This window comes from Typopeltis vanoorti, chromosome 25 (assembly GCF_054136105.1).
Source record: "Typopeltis vanoorti isolate ZY-2024b chromosome 25, IOZ_Tvanoo_1.0, whole genome shotgun sequence".
NCBI lineage: Eukaryota > Metazoa > Arthropoda > Arachnida > Uropygi > Thelyphonidae > Typopeltis > Typopeltis vanoorti.
Genome location: NC_143573.1, coordinates 78,469,695 through 78,492,715, shown reverse-complemented (window position 1 = coordinate 78,492,715; position 23,021 = coordinate 78,469,695). Strand labels below are relative to the sequence as shown.

The 23,021-nt window shown below is 34.7% G+C and overlaps 1 protein-coding gene across 1 annotated transcript in view; it reads left to right on the top strand.

The window, feature by feature from the left end:
* Nucleotides 1-23,021, top strand: part of egg (SET domain bifurcated histone lysine methyltransferase eggless) — a 625,200-nt gene that overhangs the window by 187,432 nt on the left and 414,747 nt on the right. Inside the window, exon 5 of the mRNA XM_090414562.1 lies at nucleotides 12,225-12,310. Within this exon, the coding sequence (XP_090270688.1) occupies nucleotides 12,225-12,310 (86 nt within the window). The remainder of the gene's footprint in view (nucleotides 1-12,224; nucleotides 12,311-23,021) is intronic.

Sequence of the window (23,021 nt, the reverse complement as noted above, 5' to 3'; positions counted from 1 at the left end):
GTGGCTGAAGCAGCTCATCAGATTATTTGGTTATTGAAGAATGCTTTGACGAGCAGAGATAAGCAGGTTATTATTTCTCTTTATTCAGCATTGATTAAGATCCTCATCTTGACTACTGCACACACATCTAGTCATCTGGGTTTCTTGGCGAGGAGGAAGAAGCAGAGAGGATCCAGAGGCAAGTGAACAAGATGGAGGTCTGTGGGATGAACCTTATGAGAACAGGTTGAATATTTGTAGTTTACAAAAACTGGTTGACAGGTGGTAAAGGGGTGATATTATTGAGACATGCAAATTACTGAAGAGTTTTTAAAAGATTAAATACAGAGGAAATTTTTCAGAACAGGTCTGGAGGTGGGAGAACGAGGGGCATTCCTTGGACACTGGGCAAGAGTACAGTTAGCAAGAGTGTTAGAACTAGATTTTTTGTTTGGAGAATGGTGAATGAGTGGAATAGGTTGCCAAAGTCTGTTGTGGATGCCATGACTGTGAATGAGTTCAAAGCAGAGTACAGTAGATAGTGTGCAAATGTTTGGATACTGCTTGGTATTATGTTTAGGCCCTCACTCGATGAGACTAAAGACTCCATGCAGTAGCCTGTAATAAGAATATATTTACATTCGATCAATGTAGCAAGGACTCACAATTCTTTTTGCATCAATGTTCCAAGAGATTATTACTTTTATGGCAAACCTTAATTTTGTTTGAAAGAAATTGGTGTCTGGTGAGGATAACATGCTTTGCATGTTATCCTCACCAGACACCAATTGCTCTGGCATGTAACTTAACATAGTCTAAATGTTTATCACAGTGCATGTCTGCAGATCTACCTGTTTGGTAAAAATATGATAATCTGCAGTGGCAAGGAATTTCAGAATTTACAGAGCATGCTTTCACCATGAGGCACACAGTACTTTGGAGGAAAATCATTTCAAATCAAATTCCTGACATATACCCTTGGGTGGGGGGGGGGGGTATACAGAATCTTACAATAGTACTACGTGAAAAGTTACATCATTACTAACTTGCTATCAACAATTTTCCTCCAGATTAGCCTGTTATCTGTGAACATTCCAATAGTATCAGATCTTATATTTCTGTCTTCTAAGACACTTTTACTGTATCAATCTTATTAATAAATTTTTCTTAGTATCAATCCACCTACATCTTGGGCTTCCTCTGTGTCTTTCCTCTCCCATTCTGTTCAAGTATGCCACCCGAGATTAGTTCTGCTAATACATTCCTGAATGCTAACAATGTCAAGTTCTTTCCTAATTTCCCTGTGGTCTCCAGTCTTTGATCAAGAGTTTTATTAAAATTAAGTAGGAAATAATTAAATTTCTATTTTAATTTTTATTAAATTAAGTAGGAAGTTGGTTGACTTCCTACCATACCAGCTTTGATAATTCTGTTATCTATTTCCAAATTTAATTTTACATCATCATCAAATTCCTGAAATGTACCCTCAAGGGGTGTACAGGATATGACAGTACTACATGAAAAAATTACATCATTACTAACTTCCTGTCTACAATTTTCCTCCAAATCAGTCTGTTCCTTGTCAAGACTCCAACATTATCAGATCTTATATTTCTATCGTCTAAGGCACTTTGTACCATATCAATCCACCTATATCTTGGTCTTCCTGTGGGTCGTTTTCCTGCCATCCTGGCAGAGAACACTTGTTTTGCTAATCTTTCCTCTCCCATTCTATTTAAGTGACCATACCACCTGAGATTAGCTCTGCTAACGCATTCCTGGATGCTGACAATATCAAGTTCTTTCCTAATATCCTCATTTTTAATATGATATTGCCATTGATGCCATCTGTTCATGCCCTTAATCTTTCTCAGGACTCTCATATCTGCGGTCTCTAGTCTTTGGTCGTGTGTTTTACTTAGGACCCAGCTCTCAGATCCATAACTTAAAATTGGTTTGAACACTGTCTTGTATATAGCTAATTTAGTGTTTTGACTAATTTCTCTCTTATTCCATATAAATTTATTCACTTGACTTCCTGCCATACCAGCTTTATTGATTCTGTTGTCTATTTCCATATTTAATTTACCATCTTCAGTAAAAATCGTGCCTAAGTAGCTGAAATGTTTTACTTGTTCCACAGGTTTTCCATTCACAACACAGTTGACATTTTCAATGATTCTGCCTATTTTCATTGTCTTTGTCTTTTTATTGCTGACCTTCATACCATATCTATTACAACAGCTATTCAATTTAGTCAGAGAATCTTGCAGACTTGTAGCGGATTTATTTAGAAGTATAACATCATCCGCATAAAGCAAAGAGCTGACATTAACATCTCCAATTTTGATATCAGGTTTAATACCACATTCCTTCATAATGTGATCCATATAGATAATGAATAACAGAGGGAGATAATGTACATCCTTGTCTCACACCATATTTAACATTAAAGCATCTTCCTGTACTTCCTTCAATTCTAACTGCTGACTTACAACTCAAATAAAGACTAAGTATTGCTTGATATAATACCCCATTGACACCATATAACTGTAGCGTATTGAATAGCTTCTCTTTTGGTACCTTGTCATATGCCTTTTCCAAATCGATAAAACTTAAATACAGATCTTTGTTGTATTCCCATGCTTTCTCGACTATTTGTCGTAAAGTGAAGATCTGATCCTGACAGCCTCTATTTGGCCTGAATCCAGCTTGTTCATCACCAAGCTTTTCTTCCACAATTCTTCTCAACCGTTTCTGAAGTATACTTGCATAGATCTTGCCAGGAACACTCAGTAGGGAAATACCTCTGTAATTCTCACATTCAGTTTTATTTCCCTTTTTATATATGGGTACTATGAGAGCTCTACTCCAATCATCGGGAATTTGTCCCTCTGTCCAGGCTTTCTAAACTATGCAGTGCAGCCACTGTAAGACTTTTATACCACCATACTTCAGCATTTCTGGTCAAATGTCATCTACTCCTGCTGCCTTTCCACATTTCAAGCCTTTGATGGCTTTTTCTACTTCAAGTATGGATATGTATTCCTGACTGCATGCCTGGTCAGTATTTTTTATCACTGTGCTGTCATCACTGCTTGTTTCATTTAGCAGTTTTTCAAAGTAATTACTCCATACTTCAAGGATATCTTTTTCTCCTGTTTTCATTTCACCTTTATCATCTCTAATTCCTTTTACAGCACTCTTTCCTCCATTCCTAAGCTTCTTCAACAACCTCCAGAATATTTTGCCACCTTCTTGATATTTATTTTCTATATTCTTGCCAAAGTCCTCCCATGACTTTTGTTTAGCTAGTTTTACACACTGTTTAGCTTTCTTACATTTGTCTCTGTATTCTGTAAGAGTAAAAGCTGACTTATTTGCCAGGAACTTTTGATATGCTTTCTTCTTTTCCTTCACTGCCTGTTTAACTTCCTGTGTCCACCAGGGAGTTCTGATTTATTTATCCTTGCATACAACCTCACCACATGCCTCTCTGGCAGAATTAATCAATGTTTTCTTCAGAGTTTGCCACTGAATCTCCAAGGTTTGATTCCTGTTCTCAAACACTTTCATTTTCTTTTCAATAATTTTTCTGAATTTTAGTCTACAGTTCACATCTGAGAGCTGCTCAACTTTTATTCGCTTTAAAACTTTCTTACATGTTATTCTTTTCAATATGAAATTCAATTTTATCCTGCTCATGACTAAATAGTGATCACTTCCAATTTCAAATCCTCTGTACACTCTGGTGTTCTGCACCAGGGAGAAAACATCACTATCAACGATAACATAGTCAATGAGACTATTCTTATTCCTTACCTCTTCTCTCCATGTGAATTTGTGCACATTTTTATGTTGGAACATGGTGTTAGTAATAACCAGTCCATGTCCTGAGCAGAAATCCAACAGATATTTGCCATTATTATTAGCTTTGCTCTTTTCTCCAAATTTTCCCAAAATATTTTTGTATGTCTCACAATCATTTCCTACTCTGCTATTTAGATCCCCAACAAGGACCAACTTTTCCTTTTTCATTGTGTCAGTTGCTTTTTCTAAAGCCTCAAAAAATTCCTCCACTTCTACCTTAGTAGAACCTTCTGTGGGACCATAGGCACAAATAAGTCTCATTGTCCAGTTCCCCATTCTCATATTTGCCCACATTACTCTACTTGAGACTGACTGCCATTCAAGAAGATTAGCATCGTATTTTGTGTTGAATACTATGGCTACTCCTTCTTTTCCTTGATTGTCATTGCCTGAATATAACATTTTGTATTTATTGCTCAGAAAGATCTCACCAGTTTTGGTCTTTTTTGTTTCAGTCACCCCTATTATGTCGATCTGGTACTTATCTAATTCCTCAGCTAGCTCCATTTCTTTGCCATTCAGGCTTCTTACGTTGATAGTACCGATCTTTAACTCTGGTGATGTTGAGTTGGGGTTTGTTTTCAGATTTGTTCCAGTAGCTGACTTTTCGCTGTTCGCCCTGGTTTCCTGGCGAAAACAATGGGGGCCTTGTTTAACCGGACGATGCCCCAGCCGGCATGAAATTTTGTCATGTTGTACCATCATTTTTTATTTTGGTTTAACCAATAAGAATACAATTTGGTCGGCTAAATCCCAAATTGCCAGCCCATCCTCGTTCGTTCAGTATCAAAGTAGATACCGAACAGGGTGCACCACGAGAAGGTGAGGATTGGACATTAGGTCAGAAGCTGTGGTCGGTTCTCCGCATTCCTTTAAAGGCTATTTAATTTTACATCTTCATTAAATATTGTTCCTAAATAGCTGAAATGTTTTACTACTTCTATAGGTTTTCCATTCAGGATGCAGTTAATGTTTTTAGTGTTTCTGCCTATTTTCATTGTTTTTATCTTTTTAATGTTGATTTTCATACCGAATTTATTACAGCAGTTATTCAGTTTGCTCAGAGAATCTTGTAGACTTTTTGTGGATTTATTTAGGAGTAATATTTGCATCAAGTAGAAGTGAGATTAACATTCCATTTCTGATATCAGGTTTAATACAGCTTTCCTTCATAATGTGATCCATATAAATGATGAATAACAGTGCAGATAATGTAAACTCTTGTCACACACCTGACTTTCAACAAACCATCTTTCTGTACCTTCTTCAATTCTAACTGCCGATTTACAACTCAAATAGAGACTATGTATTTCTTGATATAATATCCCTTTAGCATCATATAGGTGGAGAGTTTTGAACAGCTTTCCTCTTGACATCTTGTTATATATCTTAAGAGATCTACAAAACTTAAATACAGATCCTTGTTATATTCCCATGATTTCTTAACTGCTTGTCTTAAATTGAAAATCTGATCTTTATAACCTCTGACCTGAACCCAGCTTGTTGTTCTCCAAGCTTCTCCTCCACAATTTTTCTTAGCTGTTTCTCAAGTATACTTCCATAAAAATTACCAGGAACACTTAATAGAAATTTCTCTGTAATTCTCACATTGTTTTATTTCAATTTTTATAGATAGGTACTATGAGGCTCTACTATTTCCCCAAAATCTTGGAGACAGTCTGTTCTTATTACTGTCTAATATTAAAAAAATCAACATGAACTTCCAACACATAAGCCTTTCTACTGCTGTGTGCTACAATAATTGCAGGAAGAACTGTGTCATTATACCTGTAAGTGAATTACATATAACAATAATAAATAGGTGTTACCAAAACAAAGAAGACAAAATCAGGTAAGATCTTTCTAAGCAGCAAATACAAAATGTTTTATATAGTTATTCCCATAATGCAAAGCACATTTCCTTCCAGACATGTATGATGCTATGCATTATGGTGTCACTATCCAGACTTATTTCAACCTTTATTGAAGTCTCAATAAAGGTTGAAACCAGGTATAATGACTTCAACCTTTATTGAAGTCATTATACCTGTAAGTGAATTACACATGTAACAATAATAAATAGGTGTTACCAAAACAAAGAAGACAAAATCAGGTAAGATCTTTCTAAGCAGCAAATACAAAATGTTTTATATAGTTATTCCCATAATGCAAAGCACATTTCCTTCCAGACATGTATGATGCTATGCATTATGGTGTCACTATCCAGACTGGTTTCAACCTTTATTGAAGTCTCATCACTGGAAGCCAGATCCAGAGGTAAAACTAAAGTTGATGTAATGTAGAAGTCATATTTTCGTATACGAGCAGCCAAAAGGTGTTACACCTTAATGTTATTAAAATAGTATGGATGAGAGATAGTTGTAAGTTTTTCCACTTGTTTATACTATAAATTAAAAATACCAAGAAATAATATACTTGGATAAAGGATTAAACCAAGTATATAATTGCTTGGTATCTTTAATTTATAAGCACAAATAAGCCTTATTTAGAATAAGAGAGAAATTAGCCAAAACACCAAACTAGCAGTATACAAGACTGTGTTTAAACCAGTTTTAAGTTCTGGATCTGAGAGTTAGGTTAGAAATAAAACAATTGATCAGAGACTAGAGACTGCAGACATGATGACTAAGAAAAAATAGGGGAGTGAACAGATGGCATTAATGGCAGAATCATATGAAAAATGATTCTAGAAAGGATAAATGATATTAGAAAGGAACTTGACATTGTTAGCATTCATGAAGTAGAGCTAATTTAAAATGGTATGGTCACTTAAACAGAAAGGGATTGGAAAGGTTAGCAAAACAGTTACCAAGATGGCAGGAAAGAGACCGAGAGGAATACCAGTCTAGGTCGATTGATTCAGTCAGAGGTGCCTTAGAAACACAAAATGTTAGATATAAAATATTGGAGTGCTGACAAGAAATAGACTGATTTGGAGGAAAATTGTGGATAGGAGATTAATAATAATGTACTTAATCATGTGGCAATTTGGGATTTAGCTGACCAAATTGTATTCTTATTCATCAATATAAAATGATGGTATAACATGACAGAATTTCATGCCGGCTAGGCTGTCGCCCAGTTAAACAAGGCCCCATTGTTTTCACCAGGGAACCAGGGCAAACAGTAAAGTCAGCTACTGGAATAAATCCTGAAACGCACCCCAACTCAACATCCCCACAGTTAAGGATTGGTACTATCAACATAAAGAAGCCTGAATGGCAAAGAAATGGAGCTAGTTGAGGAATTGGATAAGTACCAGATCGACATAATAGGGGTGACTGAAACAAAAAAGACAAAAACTGGTGAGATCTTTCTACGCAATAACTATGAAATGTTATATTCAGAGGCATTAACAAACAGGAAAAAAAAGAGAGTAGCTATAGTATTCAACACTAAATACAAGGCTAATCTGGAATGGCAAGTGATATCAAGTATAGTGATGTTGGTAAATATTAGAATGGAGAACTGGACAATGAGACTTATTTGTGCCTATGGTCCCACAGAAGGTTCTACTAAGGTAGAAGTGGAAGAATTTTTTTGAGGTTTTAGAGAAAGCAACTGTGACACAATGAAAAAAAGAAAAGTTGGTCCTTGTTGGGGGATCTAAATAGCAGAGTAGGAAATGATTGTCTGACATACAAAAATATTTTGTGAAAATTCGGATAAAAGAGCAAAGCTAATAATAATGGCAAATACCTGTTGGATTTCTGCAAAGGACATAGACTGGTTATTACTAACACCATGTTCCAATATAAATATGTGCACAAATTCACATGGAGAGAAGAGGCAAGGAATAAGAAAAGTCTCAATGACTATGTTATTGTTGATAGTGATATTTTCTCATTATGCAGGATACTAGAGTATACAGAGGATTTGAAATTGCAAGAGATCACCATTTAGTCTTGAGCAAGATGAAATGAATTTTATATTGAAAAGAAGAACATGTAAGAAAGTTTTAAAGTGAATAAAAGTTGAGCAGCTCTCAGATGTGAACTGCAGACTAAAATACACAAACATTATTCAAGAAAAAATGAAAGAGTTTGAGAACAGGAACCAAACCATGGCAAATCCTGAAGAAAACATTCATTGATTCAGCCAGAGAGGCATGTGGTGAGGTTGTCTGTAAGGATAGAAAAATCAGAACTCTGTGGTGGACACAGAAATTTAAAGAGGCATTGAAGAAAAAGAAAGCATATTGCAAGTTCCTGGTGAATAAGTCTGCTTGTGCTCTTACAGAATACAGAGATAAATGTTAGAAAGCGTGTAAAAATCCATGCGGTTATCCTATTGGCTATGTGCTTCACAACCATATGCCCGGGGAAGGAGTGTCCTAGGCTCGATTCCCGTTGATGACGTGAGGAGCTTAAGGATGTTCCTCAGCCATAGGCAAGTTACCTGTTTTTGGGCATGGATAGCAGTGTTTGTCCCCAGTTTATCTGGGATTTTTCATCCTGCAAGCAGGCAAACCGGCCACGTGAATACACACACGCGCGGATACAGTCAGGAATACTTAAGACAATCCCTCCAGCCATAGGTCTGAATTGTCAGCTATGCCGGTCTGAGCTCAGATAAAAATAGGGGGATTGAGGTGGTGCTATACCTCCCCATAGAAGGGGCTCATGGGCTGTTGAATCACCATACTAAATGAATGAACTGTGTAAAACTAGCTAAACAAAAGTCATGGGAAGACTTTCGTAAAAACATAGAAAATAAATATCAGGAAGGTGGTAAAATATTCTGGAGGCTGTTAGAAAAACTCAGAAATGGAGGAAAGAGTGCTGTAAAAGGAATTAGAGATGATACAGGTGACATTAAAACTGGTGAAAAAAAGATATCCCTGATGTATGGAGTAATTACTTTGAAAAATTCCTAAACGAAACAATCAGTGACAGCAAAGTAGTAAAAAACACTCAACAGGCATGCAATCAGGAATACATATTCATTCTTGAAGTAGAAAAAGCCATCAAAATCCTGACATGTGGAAAGGCAGTGGGAGTAGATGATATTCGACCAGAAATGCTCAAGTATGGAGGTTATCAAAGTCTTACAGTGGCAGCACTGCATAGTTCAGAAGGCCTGGACAGAGAGACGAATTCCAGATGTGGATATTATGAGAGCAGAGCTCTCATAATATCCATATCCTAATGAATGTGAGAATTACAGAGGCATTTCCCTACTGAGTGTTCCTGGTAGGTTTTATGCAAATATACTTGAAAAAAGATTCAGAAGGATTGTGGAAGGAAAACTTTGTATAGAACAAGCTGGATTCAGGCCTTCAGGATCAGATTTTCACTTTACGACAAATAGTTGAAAAATCATGGTAATATAACAAAGATCTGTATTTAAGTTTTGTAAATCTGGAAAATGCTTATGACAAGATGTCAAGAGAAAAGCTATTCAATACCCTACAGTTGTATGGTGTCGATGGGGCATTATATCAAGCAATACTTGGTCTTTATTTGAGTTGTAAGTCAGCAGTTAGAATTGAAGGAAGTACAGGAAGATGGTTTAATGTTAAATCTTGTATCATACAAGGATGTACATTATCTTCTCTGTTATTCATTATCTGTATGGATCACATTATGAAGGAAAGTGGTATTAAACCTGATATCGATATACTTCTAAATAAATCCAGTACAAGTCTGCACTGTTCCCTGACAAAATTGAATAACTGTTGTAATAGATATGGTATGAAGGTCAACAATAACAAAACCAATACAATGAAAATAGGCAGAAGCATCAAAAATATCAAGTGCATTATGAATGGATTACCTATAAAACAAGTAAAACATTTCAGCTGCTTAGGTGTGATTTTTAGTGAAGATGGGTAAATTAAATATGGAAATTGACAACAGAATCAAGAAAGCTGGTATGGTTAGAAAGTCAACTGAATAAATTTATATGGAATAAGAGAGAAATTACTCAAAACACTAAATTGGCAGTATACAAGACAGTGTTCAAACCAATTTTAACTTGTGGATCTGAGAGTTGGATTAGAAATAAAATGCATGACCAAAGACTAGAAACTGCAGATATTGGATTCCTGAAAAAGATTTGGATTACGAACAGAAAATGAGGATATTAAGAAAGAACTTGACTGGTGGATTGATTCAGTAGAAAGTGCCTTAGAGAACAGAAATATAAGATCTGTTAATGTTGGAGTCTTGACAGGTAACATTGATTTGGAGGAAAATTGTAGATAGGAAGTTAGTAATGATGTTAGTTCTTCATGTAGTACTATCATATCCTGTACACCCCTTTAGGATACATATCAGAAATTTGATGATAATGACTTGTAGTGCTGTCATAGTAGTTTGAACATCCGTTGAGGGGCACATATCAGGAAATTGATGAAGATGATGGGAGATAGTCAATGTAATATAAAATTTATGCTGCTTCACTCCTCCCCTCCTCATTATCCAACAATACTTAGTGCCATTTAACACTTTAGTCTGTGTGTTATCTGTTAGAATTTTAAACTTTTTCCTAATTTTAACCAGTTTTTTCTCTTTGCATATTGTGACAAACTATTTGTTCCCTGAAGATGCTTGGTATAAAACTAGCAGAATAGCAGCAACAAAGTAAATAATGTATTATTTCTTTCTTATGATTGTCTTGTGTTGTGAATTAAAGCCATTAAAAGAACATGGCATATTACACTTTTTTTTTTTTAAATGAAATAAATCCATTCTTTTGCTTAACATTTTGTTGTACTGTTGTACACTTTTAACTACTTTTTATCATAATCATGTATAGTTTCTGTACCGGTTAGAATGCCTGTTAGAGATTTAGTGGAATGAAAATATCAGGAAATGAATTAAGCAACATCTTAAAGCTTCCAGTATTTTGTCTGTGTCACTTAGACATTTTCAGGGGCACAGGCAGCACTACTTTCTAGGCTTCCTACTATTGGACTAGTACAAAGCCTAGAATATAACTTGGGATACTCAAGAACTACTGTTTCTTATATTAAGGGCAACTACAGATAATAAATAAAAAAAAAATTGTGTAATGAGGGTCATCTTATACTAAGTGAACATTAGTTAGTCTTCCAGTTTGCCTATAGTAGCTCAACTTGCAGGAAAAGAAATCCTGTATACATGAGAAACTGAGAGAGAGAGAAGTTTGTCTTCAGGGGAGTGAATTACAGCAGCCATTTAAAAAAAAAAAAAAAAGAACTTTGGCTGTTCTTTCTGATATACTCTATACATGAGGAATAGTGAGTAGGTGTTCTGTATGCTTAAAAGAAAGGTTATCATTTGAAAGATGTTTTATTAAGGTGACTGGAAAGTCTAGGTTATTGTTAATTTTTTGCATGGTAAATGGATTTTTGGAAATTGTCTTTGAGGTAGGCCATTAGGCTATGAGAACATATAATCAGTATTTCTATTTTGGAAAGCATGATCACTTATTAAATTACAAGAACTTTTATCTTTTGCTGCCTTCCCCACCTTTCATGTATGTAATTTTTAATGATTTTTGATTGCTTTGGATTTACTCAGTCGTGAATTTGCAAACCTGGGTATTTTCTTCTATGCTATTTATATTTAAATAGGATATATTCTATTGAAAAGTATTATCCTCTAAATACAAAGTATAATCAGATCTGATCTTATTTTCATAAAAGATTTCATTCTTAGAGACCAGTCATATGTCTCTTTTTTGAGGCATATTACAAAGTTTAAGAATCTTCAGCTATTAAGTTTGTTTTTGAACATTGAAAAAGTTCCAAAATTGATGATTTAACATTGTGAGAATACAACTTTACAGACATCACAGTTTCTTTGGTATTGGACTATTGTTTAATTAATTTATATGTTCAACTTTTATTAGTATTTTTTATTTGCTGGTTTCATTATGCCAGATTTTAGCATTTTAAATTCCTCTTTCAACAATGTCATTTACAGTAAGTGATAGCATATTACTATGCTATCATTTACTGTGTAATAAACATGACTCTTCCCATAATACACAACTGTACAGGAAGTGTTCAGTGAATTATGGAATACTAGTGAATTATGGAATTTATTTTCTAACCAACCAAAAAACTTGCCAAACATAATATTTATGCACCAGCTAAAAATTCACTAAATCAATGCAACTTTCTGACATGGGATTCTGCAGCCAGGTCAGTGAAATTCTGCAGGAGCTTGTGTCTAGCATCAGATGAAATTAGACATTATATTTTATTTAAAATTTTTATCCAATAAAGTAGGTTTAATTATCTGATATGTTTAATTATATGTAAATTAATATCTGTGTTTTAAATAAATAATTTTATTTAGTTATTTACAACTATTATTGAAATTTCCTTTATTAATTGAACTTTTTTACATTTGATTTTTATGTAGTTATTCCAAAAAGTGATCATAATTATCAAATGCCCTCACTAAAAAAGCACCAGTCATTCAAGGAAAATAAAGTTCCAAACAATTTTGTAAGTATTTCATTTTTTTCCCCCTCAGGAAAAAAAAAAGTTTTATATCTCAAGTTGGTATACAGTATATATATATCCCATGGGCATCCTTAGCATATATATATGCTAAGGATGCCCATTTCAGTTGGGTGTGCTGTTGTGGCTTATGCAACCTGCGCTGCAAAATTCACATCAGTTTGACCGTATGGTTGCATTTTTATCAATGTATGAATGTTTTAAGAATGTATAGCACATCAGTGCTCATCTTAATTGGTCTAATACAATTAATTGTAGGATAACTTTGAATACTTTAATCTATCAATAATTGCAACCTAATCTACACAGAGTGGGGGACAGTGTTTAAGATATTGTATATTAGAAAACAATAATGAAGGAGAATACTATGTTTGGTATATTTGAATTACTCAAAGGTGTAAAATTTGGAAGAGGAGGACAAGGCTTACCTCCTTCAACTACAGTACTGTTCCCCCATTGTAAATATGGGAAAAAAGGTTATAAATTTATCAAAAATTATATATTAAAAATTTGTCTACTACATCAGTTCACACTTCATGCATGCAAATCAGATGAATCTCAGAAAAGTTAAATTGCATTATTTACTCAACATTGTGAGACTTTTTTTTAATATCAAAAACTTATATCTTAAAATATTTTAGTAGAAACGTAGTTGTTTTCGCCTTTACCTTAAAATTACAACAAATGTTTTTGTATGATGCTCATTGCAACAATATCCAATACTCGATCACTGTAGACAACATATGGTGAAAATGTGTGAAACATATCCTGTACATGTTGATTCAAAATTTATTCTCGTTTTGAATCAAAACGAGAATAAATTTTGAATCAAACCCCCCCCCCGCTTGCTCTAAGAACTGAATTATAAATAACTGAATAACTACTCTTTGTCTAATTTTCTACTGGGTTGAAAGTTTCACAGAAAGTATTCAAAATCTATTATTTCATTTTACGATTGTGTCAAAATGAATAAGATAACATTGTTATGTCTGTTGAAGAGGTATTTCTATAACCATACTGGTGCTTGGTAATCTATTTCAGACACTACTTTCTTTTCCATCAGTTTTTCAGCTGGTTGCTGAAATTATTCTGTTTTACAAATACATCTCATTTTTTTTTCATCATATGCCACAAAAAATAAAGTTCAATAATGCTTTTTTTTTCCCTCACTTGCAGAAACAGTCATTTTTATTTCTTGTCTTTTTTTAGTAATCACAAGTAGTAAAAGTCATGATTACATAGCGCATCCTCCAATTTTGAAAATATAGTAGAGTGAATGTGGTGTAATGACAAAGGAGAGGGAGATAAGGCATATTCAGAAGCAAATGACAGTGGAAGTATAGAGAAACAAAGGCAGAATGGTAATGAAGTTGGTATGAAAGATATGAACACAAATGAGGATATTCTAAAATCATTAGTAAGGTTGAAGAACAAGTTAAAACAAGTGCAGAGTGAGATAGGCCTTTTAGAGAAGAGGTTGGTTTTTTAATGTATAAGAATGAAGATGCCATTGATAGAGGATTTGAAGATGAATGATTGAATTGGAAGGAGTGGAAAGTAGTGTAGTGTAGTATGGGGGCTCTATGGTGAAAGATGTAAAAATGAAGCAGATATCAGAGGCATGTATAAGAGAGGTGATTGTAGCAAAAAGTGACTGAGTTTGTGAAGAAAGGATTATAGACTATTTGACTATGCTGATAGGAACAAATGATTTGCAAGGAACTGTACGGTATGTAGCATTGGGTTTGAGTGTTGCTAGAATCACTGAAACAGAAGAGTGTGAGGGAAGAATTATAAGTGTGCTGTCAAGGTGTGATAGTAGGAGCTGAGGAAAAGAGCATTGATTATGAATGGCATGATAGCCAGGACGTGCAAGAAGGAGAAGAGTAAATGGATGTGTGGATAAATTTCATGGCAGAAGAGAGCTGTTTACTGAAGATGGTCTTCAGTTGAATGATGGTGGCAGTGTGAAGTTGGGAAGATTGTTGATGAATGAAGAGTGTCACCATGGGAAATGAAAATTAGACAGTGAGATGAGACTGTAAGTGTAATCTATCCCAATCAGTATGAGATATATGATGAGAGAATGCAAGATAACAATGCGGAGATGACACCAGTGGAAACAAAAAAGTTGAGGATCTTGTCAAGTAATGGGATGAGGAATTGTGGGAAAGGAAGGAAAGGAGAGGCAGATGCAAGCTGCTGTGCTTATATACAAATGCAAAGTGTTTTAGAAATAAACGTACAGGGTTTCTAGTCATGATAAAATTAGTTGTTTCACCATGTCACTGGTATCACAAATCATGGGTATCAGTGAGACATGGTTAACAAAGGATGAAGTACTCACAGGAGTAGAATTTAGAATAAATATAGCATTTTTTGAAAAGACAGGATTACAGAGGAGGTGGGGCTTTACTAATGATCTCAGAATAGTGTCCATTTCATGTAGAACTTGAAGAAAGCAGTAGCAATAATGACTTCAAGGTCATTTGGTGTATGGTTGTGAGCACAAATTTTAGATATTTAGGGGGGTATTGCTACACGTAGGCCAGGAGATAGAGGGAGATGATTCTGAAATGTTTAGGCAGACTGCTGAGTGACAAGAAAGTGATGATAATGGGTGACTTTAACCATCAAAGTATCTACTTAAATAATATGCAAGTAAGGAAATTGAATTCCATGATCTTAGAGATAATTTCCTCATGCAGCATGAGTTACTTTAGCTATATGCTGCAATATGAGTGCTATCATTTCATACAGTGCCATCAGGTGAGGAGAGTGAGCATATGGTTTTGACATTGGATATGGCTAGACAGGTGCAAGCTTTGTGGAATTATAGAGCAGGAGACTTTTATAAATTAAGAAAACAGCTAGGTGGTGTGCTGTCTCTTGATCAGTTGAAGAGGAGAGAACAGGCAAACCAGAAATCATTTACTTATGGAAGCATCAGAGTTTATTCTTAAGATTAGGTGAATAAACAAAATAGGGTTGTGAAGTGAATGAATCATGGAATTATGCAAGTACTGCTTGAGAAAGATGAAACTTAAGAAACACGGTACTCCTCAGCAGCATGAGAAATTTGTGGAATTATAGAGCAGGAGACTTAGATAAATTAAGAAAACAGCTAGGTGGTGTGCAGCACAAGACATGCAAGCCATTGCATGTCTTGTGCTGTTCACAAGCATGCTTAGGTATTGACAAACAACTAAACATTTGCCTTGCTTTGAAAGAAGATGTGCTCGTATGAAAATTGTTTTTTTACTGAAAGTATAGGAAGGTGACTAGTGTAATAAGGAAGGAGAAATTGGCATATGAAACGAGATTGACTGAAGCAGCAAAGCAAAATCTTAGAGGATGCTACGATTATATTGTTAGTAGAAAAAAGAGGGAGTATGGAAGGATGACTTTAGTTGCTGGTGGTTGAAGATGGGTCATATCTGCAGAAGATATAGTGAGCATTTTTTCAGCATATTTCTTGTAGGGGGGAGGGAGTAAGGTTTGGAGTAGACTGGATGAGTCTCAGGCCAAGTCTGGGCAGTGAGTCCAAGACTGAGTTCTAGCCCAAAAAAAATTTCAGAAATTATTTTATTTGGCAAACTGACATTTCTTCCTTTTTTTTTTTTTTTTTTTAAATAATTCAACAACAATTATAAACAAATGAATTTAATTTGCACTTGTTTAATTATATTATATTTTACCAAATCACCAAGCATTTTTTTTTTTTTTGATTGCCTATTTAAAATATATATATATCCCCATTTTATTGAAATGTCACACAAATATTTAGAATGAAGGTCATGGATTATTCTTGGCAAAAAGATATTGAAAATAAGCATAAAAATACCAAATGGATTATCACATCATCAAAACTAGGAAGCAAATATATTTGTCGTGATAAGCTTATTCTAAGCTGTTCACTGCTCCAGAAAGAAGTAAATGACAAAAACTAAAGTCTGTTATAAAAATGTGTGATCATAGTGAAGCATGTTTACAAACAATTAAAATTGTCTTATTTGAATGATGTGCTCAAACATATCAAAACTTTATTTTGTTGCTGAAAGGCTTGTTGGTTCCATTGTTATTTTATATGATAAATATTTTTCTTTAGTAATTAATGTAATTTATTTTTATAACAGTTTATTACTGAAAATTAAAAAACGAAGTTGGCATATACAACAATAAAACTGTTGTATAAACAGTTTTATTCTTCCAAATCTGCATGACAACATGCAGATTTGGAAGAGTAAAACTTGGGGCTGCAAAATGCCATCACACACTCACATGCATGCATGTGCACGAAAATTATCTTAATTTAGTTTTTTTTTTTTTTTTTTAGTCACGTAGTAGCTTGGTTGCTTGACAGGAGGCAGGTGAGTTGTGTATTGGATGCGATGTCCTGAAAAGAAAGATAGTGGGTACTATATGGTTCTGTTGTTTAATTAATATGTCAGTGCTATAGTTCAAGGTTTGAGAAGAGATATTCAGTTGTTTGCTGGTGTTGCTATATTAGAAGAGCAGTGCCAGGAAGGAGGGTTTAGTGCAATGTTGCTACAGGAGGATTTGAATAGGTTGGTTGTTACTTTGGACAAGGTTTATCATTTTGTAGGAACTCTGCTTCACCTCCTGGAGCTGAGTTCCTCCAATATGATAAACTTCAAGAGATCTGTAGACCTTGGTGGACAGGGACAATGATGAACTCTTGCTATTTAGTAAAGGCTTAAAGTTTGCTGTGGCACCATATTGAAAGAAGCGTAAGATTTCTCTCAACCACCATAGCTGATAAAATACAATTAGAAACCTTGAACATTTTAAACAATACTAAAGCAATAACTAGCATCTTTACCAAACTAAATTGGCAGCTGTGGAACCTTTAAAAGCAAGTCAGGACATTGTAATTACTATAGCCAATAAGGCAGTTCCATGGTTATTTTAAACTGAGCAACTCACCTGGAAAAAATGAATTAACTAATCTCAGACAACGGTGCTTATCAACTTGTGAATTATAACCCCAACTAATGAGATTAAAAAGAAAACAGAAGAATTACTTAAATCATTCGCATCCTGGCCCCCCAAATACAGTTAAAAAACTACTTCTAAACTACACTTATTCCCCAAGAATTTATTGTTTGCACAAGCAGAATATACTGCTTCAGTCAATAGTTGAAGGTATCGACAGCTCCAATTATCACCTATCCAAGAAACTAGCATCAACATTCAAGGAGTTGGTAGGTCATTCCCCCACTATATTAAAAACACACAATGCTTTGTAAACAAAAAGACATCGCACTTGAAAAAAGGGATTTTGTCAGTTTTGAGATCTCTGCTCTTTTCACAAATGTCCCAATCAATGTCAAAATTCTTCTTTTTCAGGCCAAATTCCCACGCAATATCACGGCACTCTTTGCCCATGTATTGTATTACTTTCTGGCTATTTTGCATGGCAAAATACTTTTTTTATTTTGCCATGCAAATTAAAAAAGTGCCTTCTGCAAAAATAAGGTGCAGGCATATGCTCACTGCCCCCCCCAGTTTTTGTTATCTGGTCCCATGCCTGCTAGACATTAGACACTTTCCTCAGTCCCTAAACAAACAACACAAATGCATACAATTCACAATGGAAATTGAAAGTCAGAACACGCTTCCTTTTCTAGATACACTTGTCACACATCTTCCTTCCGGCAGTCTTTCCTTCACTGTTTAAAGCAAAAAAGATTTGCTCCAATGAGCAGGTGCACTTAAGCATGAATTAAAAGTTTATCAATGTCTTCCTGAAAATGGCTACAGCAAAAATACTATCAACAAAATTCTTCACAAGACTACACTTAAAAACAAAACTAGATTACAATAAAACTAGCCATTCCATACATTAAACAGATATCGGATAAGATAAACAGAATACTACAGAAACACAAGCTTAACGATACCTTTAAACCTCCTGCAAAATTAAAGAACTCATCCATGGATCCACTTACTTCACTGGACCACCCTGGAGTATACCATATTCACCTGTAATTTGCCCTATATAAGTGAAACAGGATGCAATTCCTGTCTGGAAAAAAAAAAAAAAAAAAAAAAAAAAAAAAAAAAAACTTAAATGGCACATTAAATTTAATAACTGTGGTAAATTTCACCTTTCTGATCATGCCCTGAATACTCTACATAGAATTGACTGGAAAAGCACATGTTTACATCACACCAAAACGTGGTATGAACATAAATTTAAGGAGGCCTCTGAAATTCTTATCAACCATCCTAATCTTAACAATAATGATAGTTTAAAAATCCCAAGAATATGGATGGCACATATTCTACCCACATATAACATTTTGGTCTAAGAGTTTATAATTAGGACTATAGTAATCTAGGATCTTGGCACTAATATAACAAACACTTATTGATTAGTCCACCAATTTTGCTATTAAAAGGCCAGTTGAATATCGGTTGATCAAACCATTGTCAGTTTGGCATACTGTTTGAAGTGTTATATATTTTGTCTTTGTGTGTATGTATGTATACAAAGATGATGACCTAAATTAAATATGAAGGTTGAAACATTAGGAAATTAAAGTAATTATTTCTAACACAGTTGTGGTCTCCATAATTTACCAAAATGACAGGGAACACATTACAAAAATTTTCCCCGCTGCTACCCTGATAAGTAGGATGATAGTTTCAGTGTCACTAATCAGGCCACATTTCAGTTAGATCTGGTAAATGAGCAATAAGGAAACATTAAAGTGAGTGCAGAGGCAAGTAATTAGGGAAGTTATAATATATGCTAATCTTTTTTACAGAGCTGAGCCACATTCTGGAATGCCACCATATAGGTCATTAAAAATAAAATGAAATTTCAAAATTCTAAATTTTACATAATTATTAATCATAATTCTAAATTAATAAAATTTATATATCTGAATTTTGTAAATTTGTACATCAGTAAAGGCATCTTTAAAAGGTGCCATTCAGCTTTCCAGATTGTATATTTTGATCCTGCTATACAAAGAAGAAAATTAAATCTTGGTCCAGAGAAATTATTAATGAGTTGTGACCTTTTATCAGGTAAAACTATCCAGAACTTGTGGTTCTACAGAAATTTACAAGTCTGGTACCTGCCTTCCTTTGACCAATAGTTGATGATATAATATAAACAGTCCAGCTTTAGCAGTAGAAAAATCACCCCCCCCCCCTTCCCCACCAAGTAACTTTATCTCTTTTGTTAAAATAAAAATTCAGTTCCAAATACTTGCACTGTGCTAAAAAAAATCATATTCTAATTTTAGCATCGTGATTAGTTTGATTCATGACCGAATGAATCGAAAAAGAGATGCAATCATCATTATCATGATTAGAGGCTTGTATATACTAAGGCAATTAATGTGAAGTCTAACCTCTCTGTACAAGTAGCCTAGTCATAAAGATAGTTAACGTGTAAATTTTGTTTGCACCTTGGATAAAGAATTAAAAAAAATATATAATTTCTTGGCAACTTTAATTTAATTTAGAACCAAGTGAAAACTTTCAACAATTAGCTCTAATACAGAGTATTTTAATAATGTGGTGTTGCATCTTTTCATTACTTGTATATGGGAAATATGGCTTCTGCTTTATTTCAATCTTGGTATATCTTCTGGATCTGGCTCCCACTGACAATTATTGGGTTTGCTTATCTCCTGGGGGAGCAGAGAGGTTCTGCTCAGTAGCAAGTGGGATTTTTCCTGTCACTGGGTGGAACCACCATTCAGTTTCCTTTACTGGAGTGATTCAGGTCAGTAGTAATGAATTTAGTAGTTATCCTTTAGGTTACTCAGTGAAATTTAGAGTGATCTTGTAGATTTTTGGAGAGGTATCCCTGCACTTAAACATATGAATAAAGGTCAAAACCTGTCTTGGCAGTAGTCCTTCCAATGATGCACTGCATTATACACACCCAAAAGGATGTGTGCTTTGCATTATGGGATACTAAGCAATTAATGCGAAGTCATTACCATCTATACATAGTAATCAAATGTCATGAAGATAGTTCGCATGCAAACTTTGTTTGCTTGCACTTGGATAAAGGATTAAACAAGAATAAGTTCTTGGCATCTTTAATTTAAGATGGGCTATTAATATGGCATCCTACAATGACAGGTCTTTCAGAGTACAGAAATTCTTCTCTTCTTGCCATTGATAATGATGTATAGTCAACTATTTGGTTATTTCTGTTTGTTTTATAATAGTACAGCCCAGTACTTTTTATTGATTTAAGGAATAAGTACTGGTACATTAAATGCACAGTGTAATAGTCTTTTATGAAAGTTATTTTCTTTCTTTGATTTGTTTTTTATATTGATTAACTGTAAGTTCTGAAATCGCATCTTTATTTAAGTTAAGAATATTAGACCAAAATTTTCACACAGAAGACACAAACACGATATAGAAATATTTGCATGGATGGACAGCTGCAGTATTATTGTTATGTAGGTATATCTCCATGCAGTCAGAAGACTAATCACCAGAGACCCATTATTCACACAGTACCTGTCATACTTAAATTTAGTCGCTAATGAAGCTTTCATAACCAGCTCTAGCAACCCATTCATTACCATCCAGTCAAAAAATTGAACACCATTGCTAACCATGATCTTACACAATTTTTGAAGTGATCCCTCATTCTTTCCCTACTTGCCATGTATTGAAAAAAAATCTTCAGTGTCAATCTTATAAAACCCTTGAATAACTTATATGATTCTACTATATCTCCTTTTTTTGCTTATCAACTAATTTTTGAAGTCCATGGACCTTCAGTTTGTTTTTGTAGGGAGCATTCCATAGACTTACTGCAATCTTTATCACTGATCTCTGGATTCTCCACCAATTTCATCCCCACAGGACCAGGTCTACATGCTGTATTTCAGATGTGACTTTATAAATGGGAACAATAACTTCCTATCTCTGCTTGTCGGTGTGTTGTTCAACAACCATGTAATCTGATATGCTGTTTTGGCCACCTTGCAGTATGTCCTCTAAATTTCCAATCTCTGGCCTCATCATTTACCTGCAGTTGATACCATGAAGTATGGTACACGGCTTATGATCTTTTTCACAGTAAATCACCCTAACCTTTTCTACATAACTGGCAGCCATTTACTTTTTTAAGTCTATTTAAGTCATCCTGCAGGATCTCTACATCACCTTCCCAGTTTACTGTAATCAGCAGATTGAATATTTCCTGTCAGATGATTTCTTATATCATTGATGTAAGATTAAACAACAGAGAACCAAGTCCTGAGAACTGCAATACATCACTAGTCACCTCCTGCCTTCTCATGGACTCATCTCTTTCATAAACCACTCTTTGATATCTGTCTGCTAGCTCTAATCCATATTACCAGCTTCATATCCATTCCCATTTACTCCAGTTTGTCTTTGCAGAGTCCAGCATTATCTATTTTCTTTATCTAATTCCATTGCCACTTTGTTATCAAAATTAAGAAAATTACTAATGCAAGACCTATTCTTTATAAAACCATGTTACCCCTCATAAAGTATCATATTCATGTTCACCCAGTCATGAATTATGTCATTTACCAACTTCTCCAATACTTTAACCACCACTCCTGCAATACTGATTGGCCTATAATTTATGACTTCTGTCTTATAGCCTCCTTTATGCATTGGAACTATTTTGTCCTCTTTCTGCACCTTGCCAGAAACTAAGGCCCAAATTGCACAGTCTCTTATATGCCATCTAATCCCATGGCTGTATTTGCATTAGGATTCTGCAATATTCTACGAGGGTGGTCTGAAAAGTTTTCGGCCTCGACCATTGATTGCAACACTATCGGCAAGATTTTTTATTTTTTTTCCTTCTAAGTTGGTACATCTGTCATAAGCATCCATGTGAAATTGCAAGTCATTCTATCAAGTAGTTTGTTTTATACAGCTGTTTGAAGCAAAAGTGTTGTCTGTATCCCTTGAAATGGATAAAATTGAGTATCGTGCAGTTATAAAATTCTTTGTAAAAGAAGGTTTAGCGGCAAAAGAAATTCATTCGAAGTTCATAAAAGTTTATGGGCACTCTTCTCATTCATTTTTGACCATTAAGAAATGGGCTGCCAAGTTTAAATTCAGCCATCAGCCTTGAAGGACGTCCAAAATGTGTAACAACACCAGAAATTATTGATCAAGTACACAATATGGTAATCGATGACCAGCGAGTCAAAGTGCATGAAATTGCTTAGACTATAGGCATTTCAAAAGAACATGTAGGATATATTTTTCATATGAAAAAGCTTTGCGCAAGATGGGTGCCTCACTTGCTCACAGCAGATCAAAAACGCACTCGCTTGAAAATCTCTGAACAGTGCTTGGAGCGTTTTAACAAGAATAAAACGGATTTTTGTGTCAATTTATTACTATGGATGAGACTTGGATTCACCATTACACACCAGAATCCAAACAGCAGTCAAAACAGTGGACAGAAGCCGGTTGTTCAGCGCCAAAGAAGACAGAGTCAGTTCCATCAGGAAAGGTCATGGCATCGGTGTTTTGGGATGCTAAAGGCATTTTGTTTATTAATTATTTTGAAAAGGATAAAACAATAACCGGGGAATATTATTCCAATCTTTTAACCAGACTAGACAAAAAAATACTTGAGAAAAGACCCAGTTTGCAGAAGAAGAAAATCACCTTTCATCAGGACAATGCACTTGTG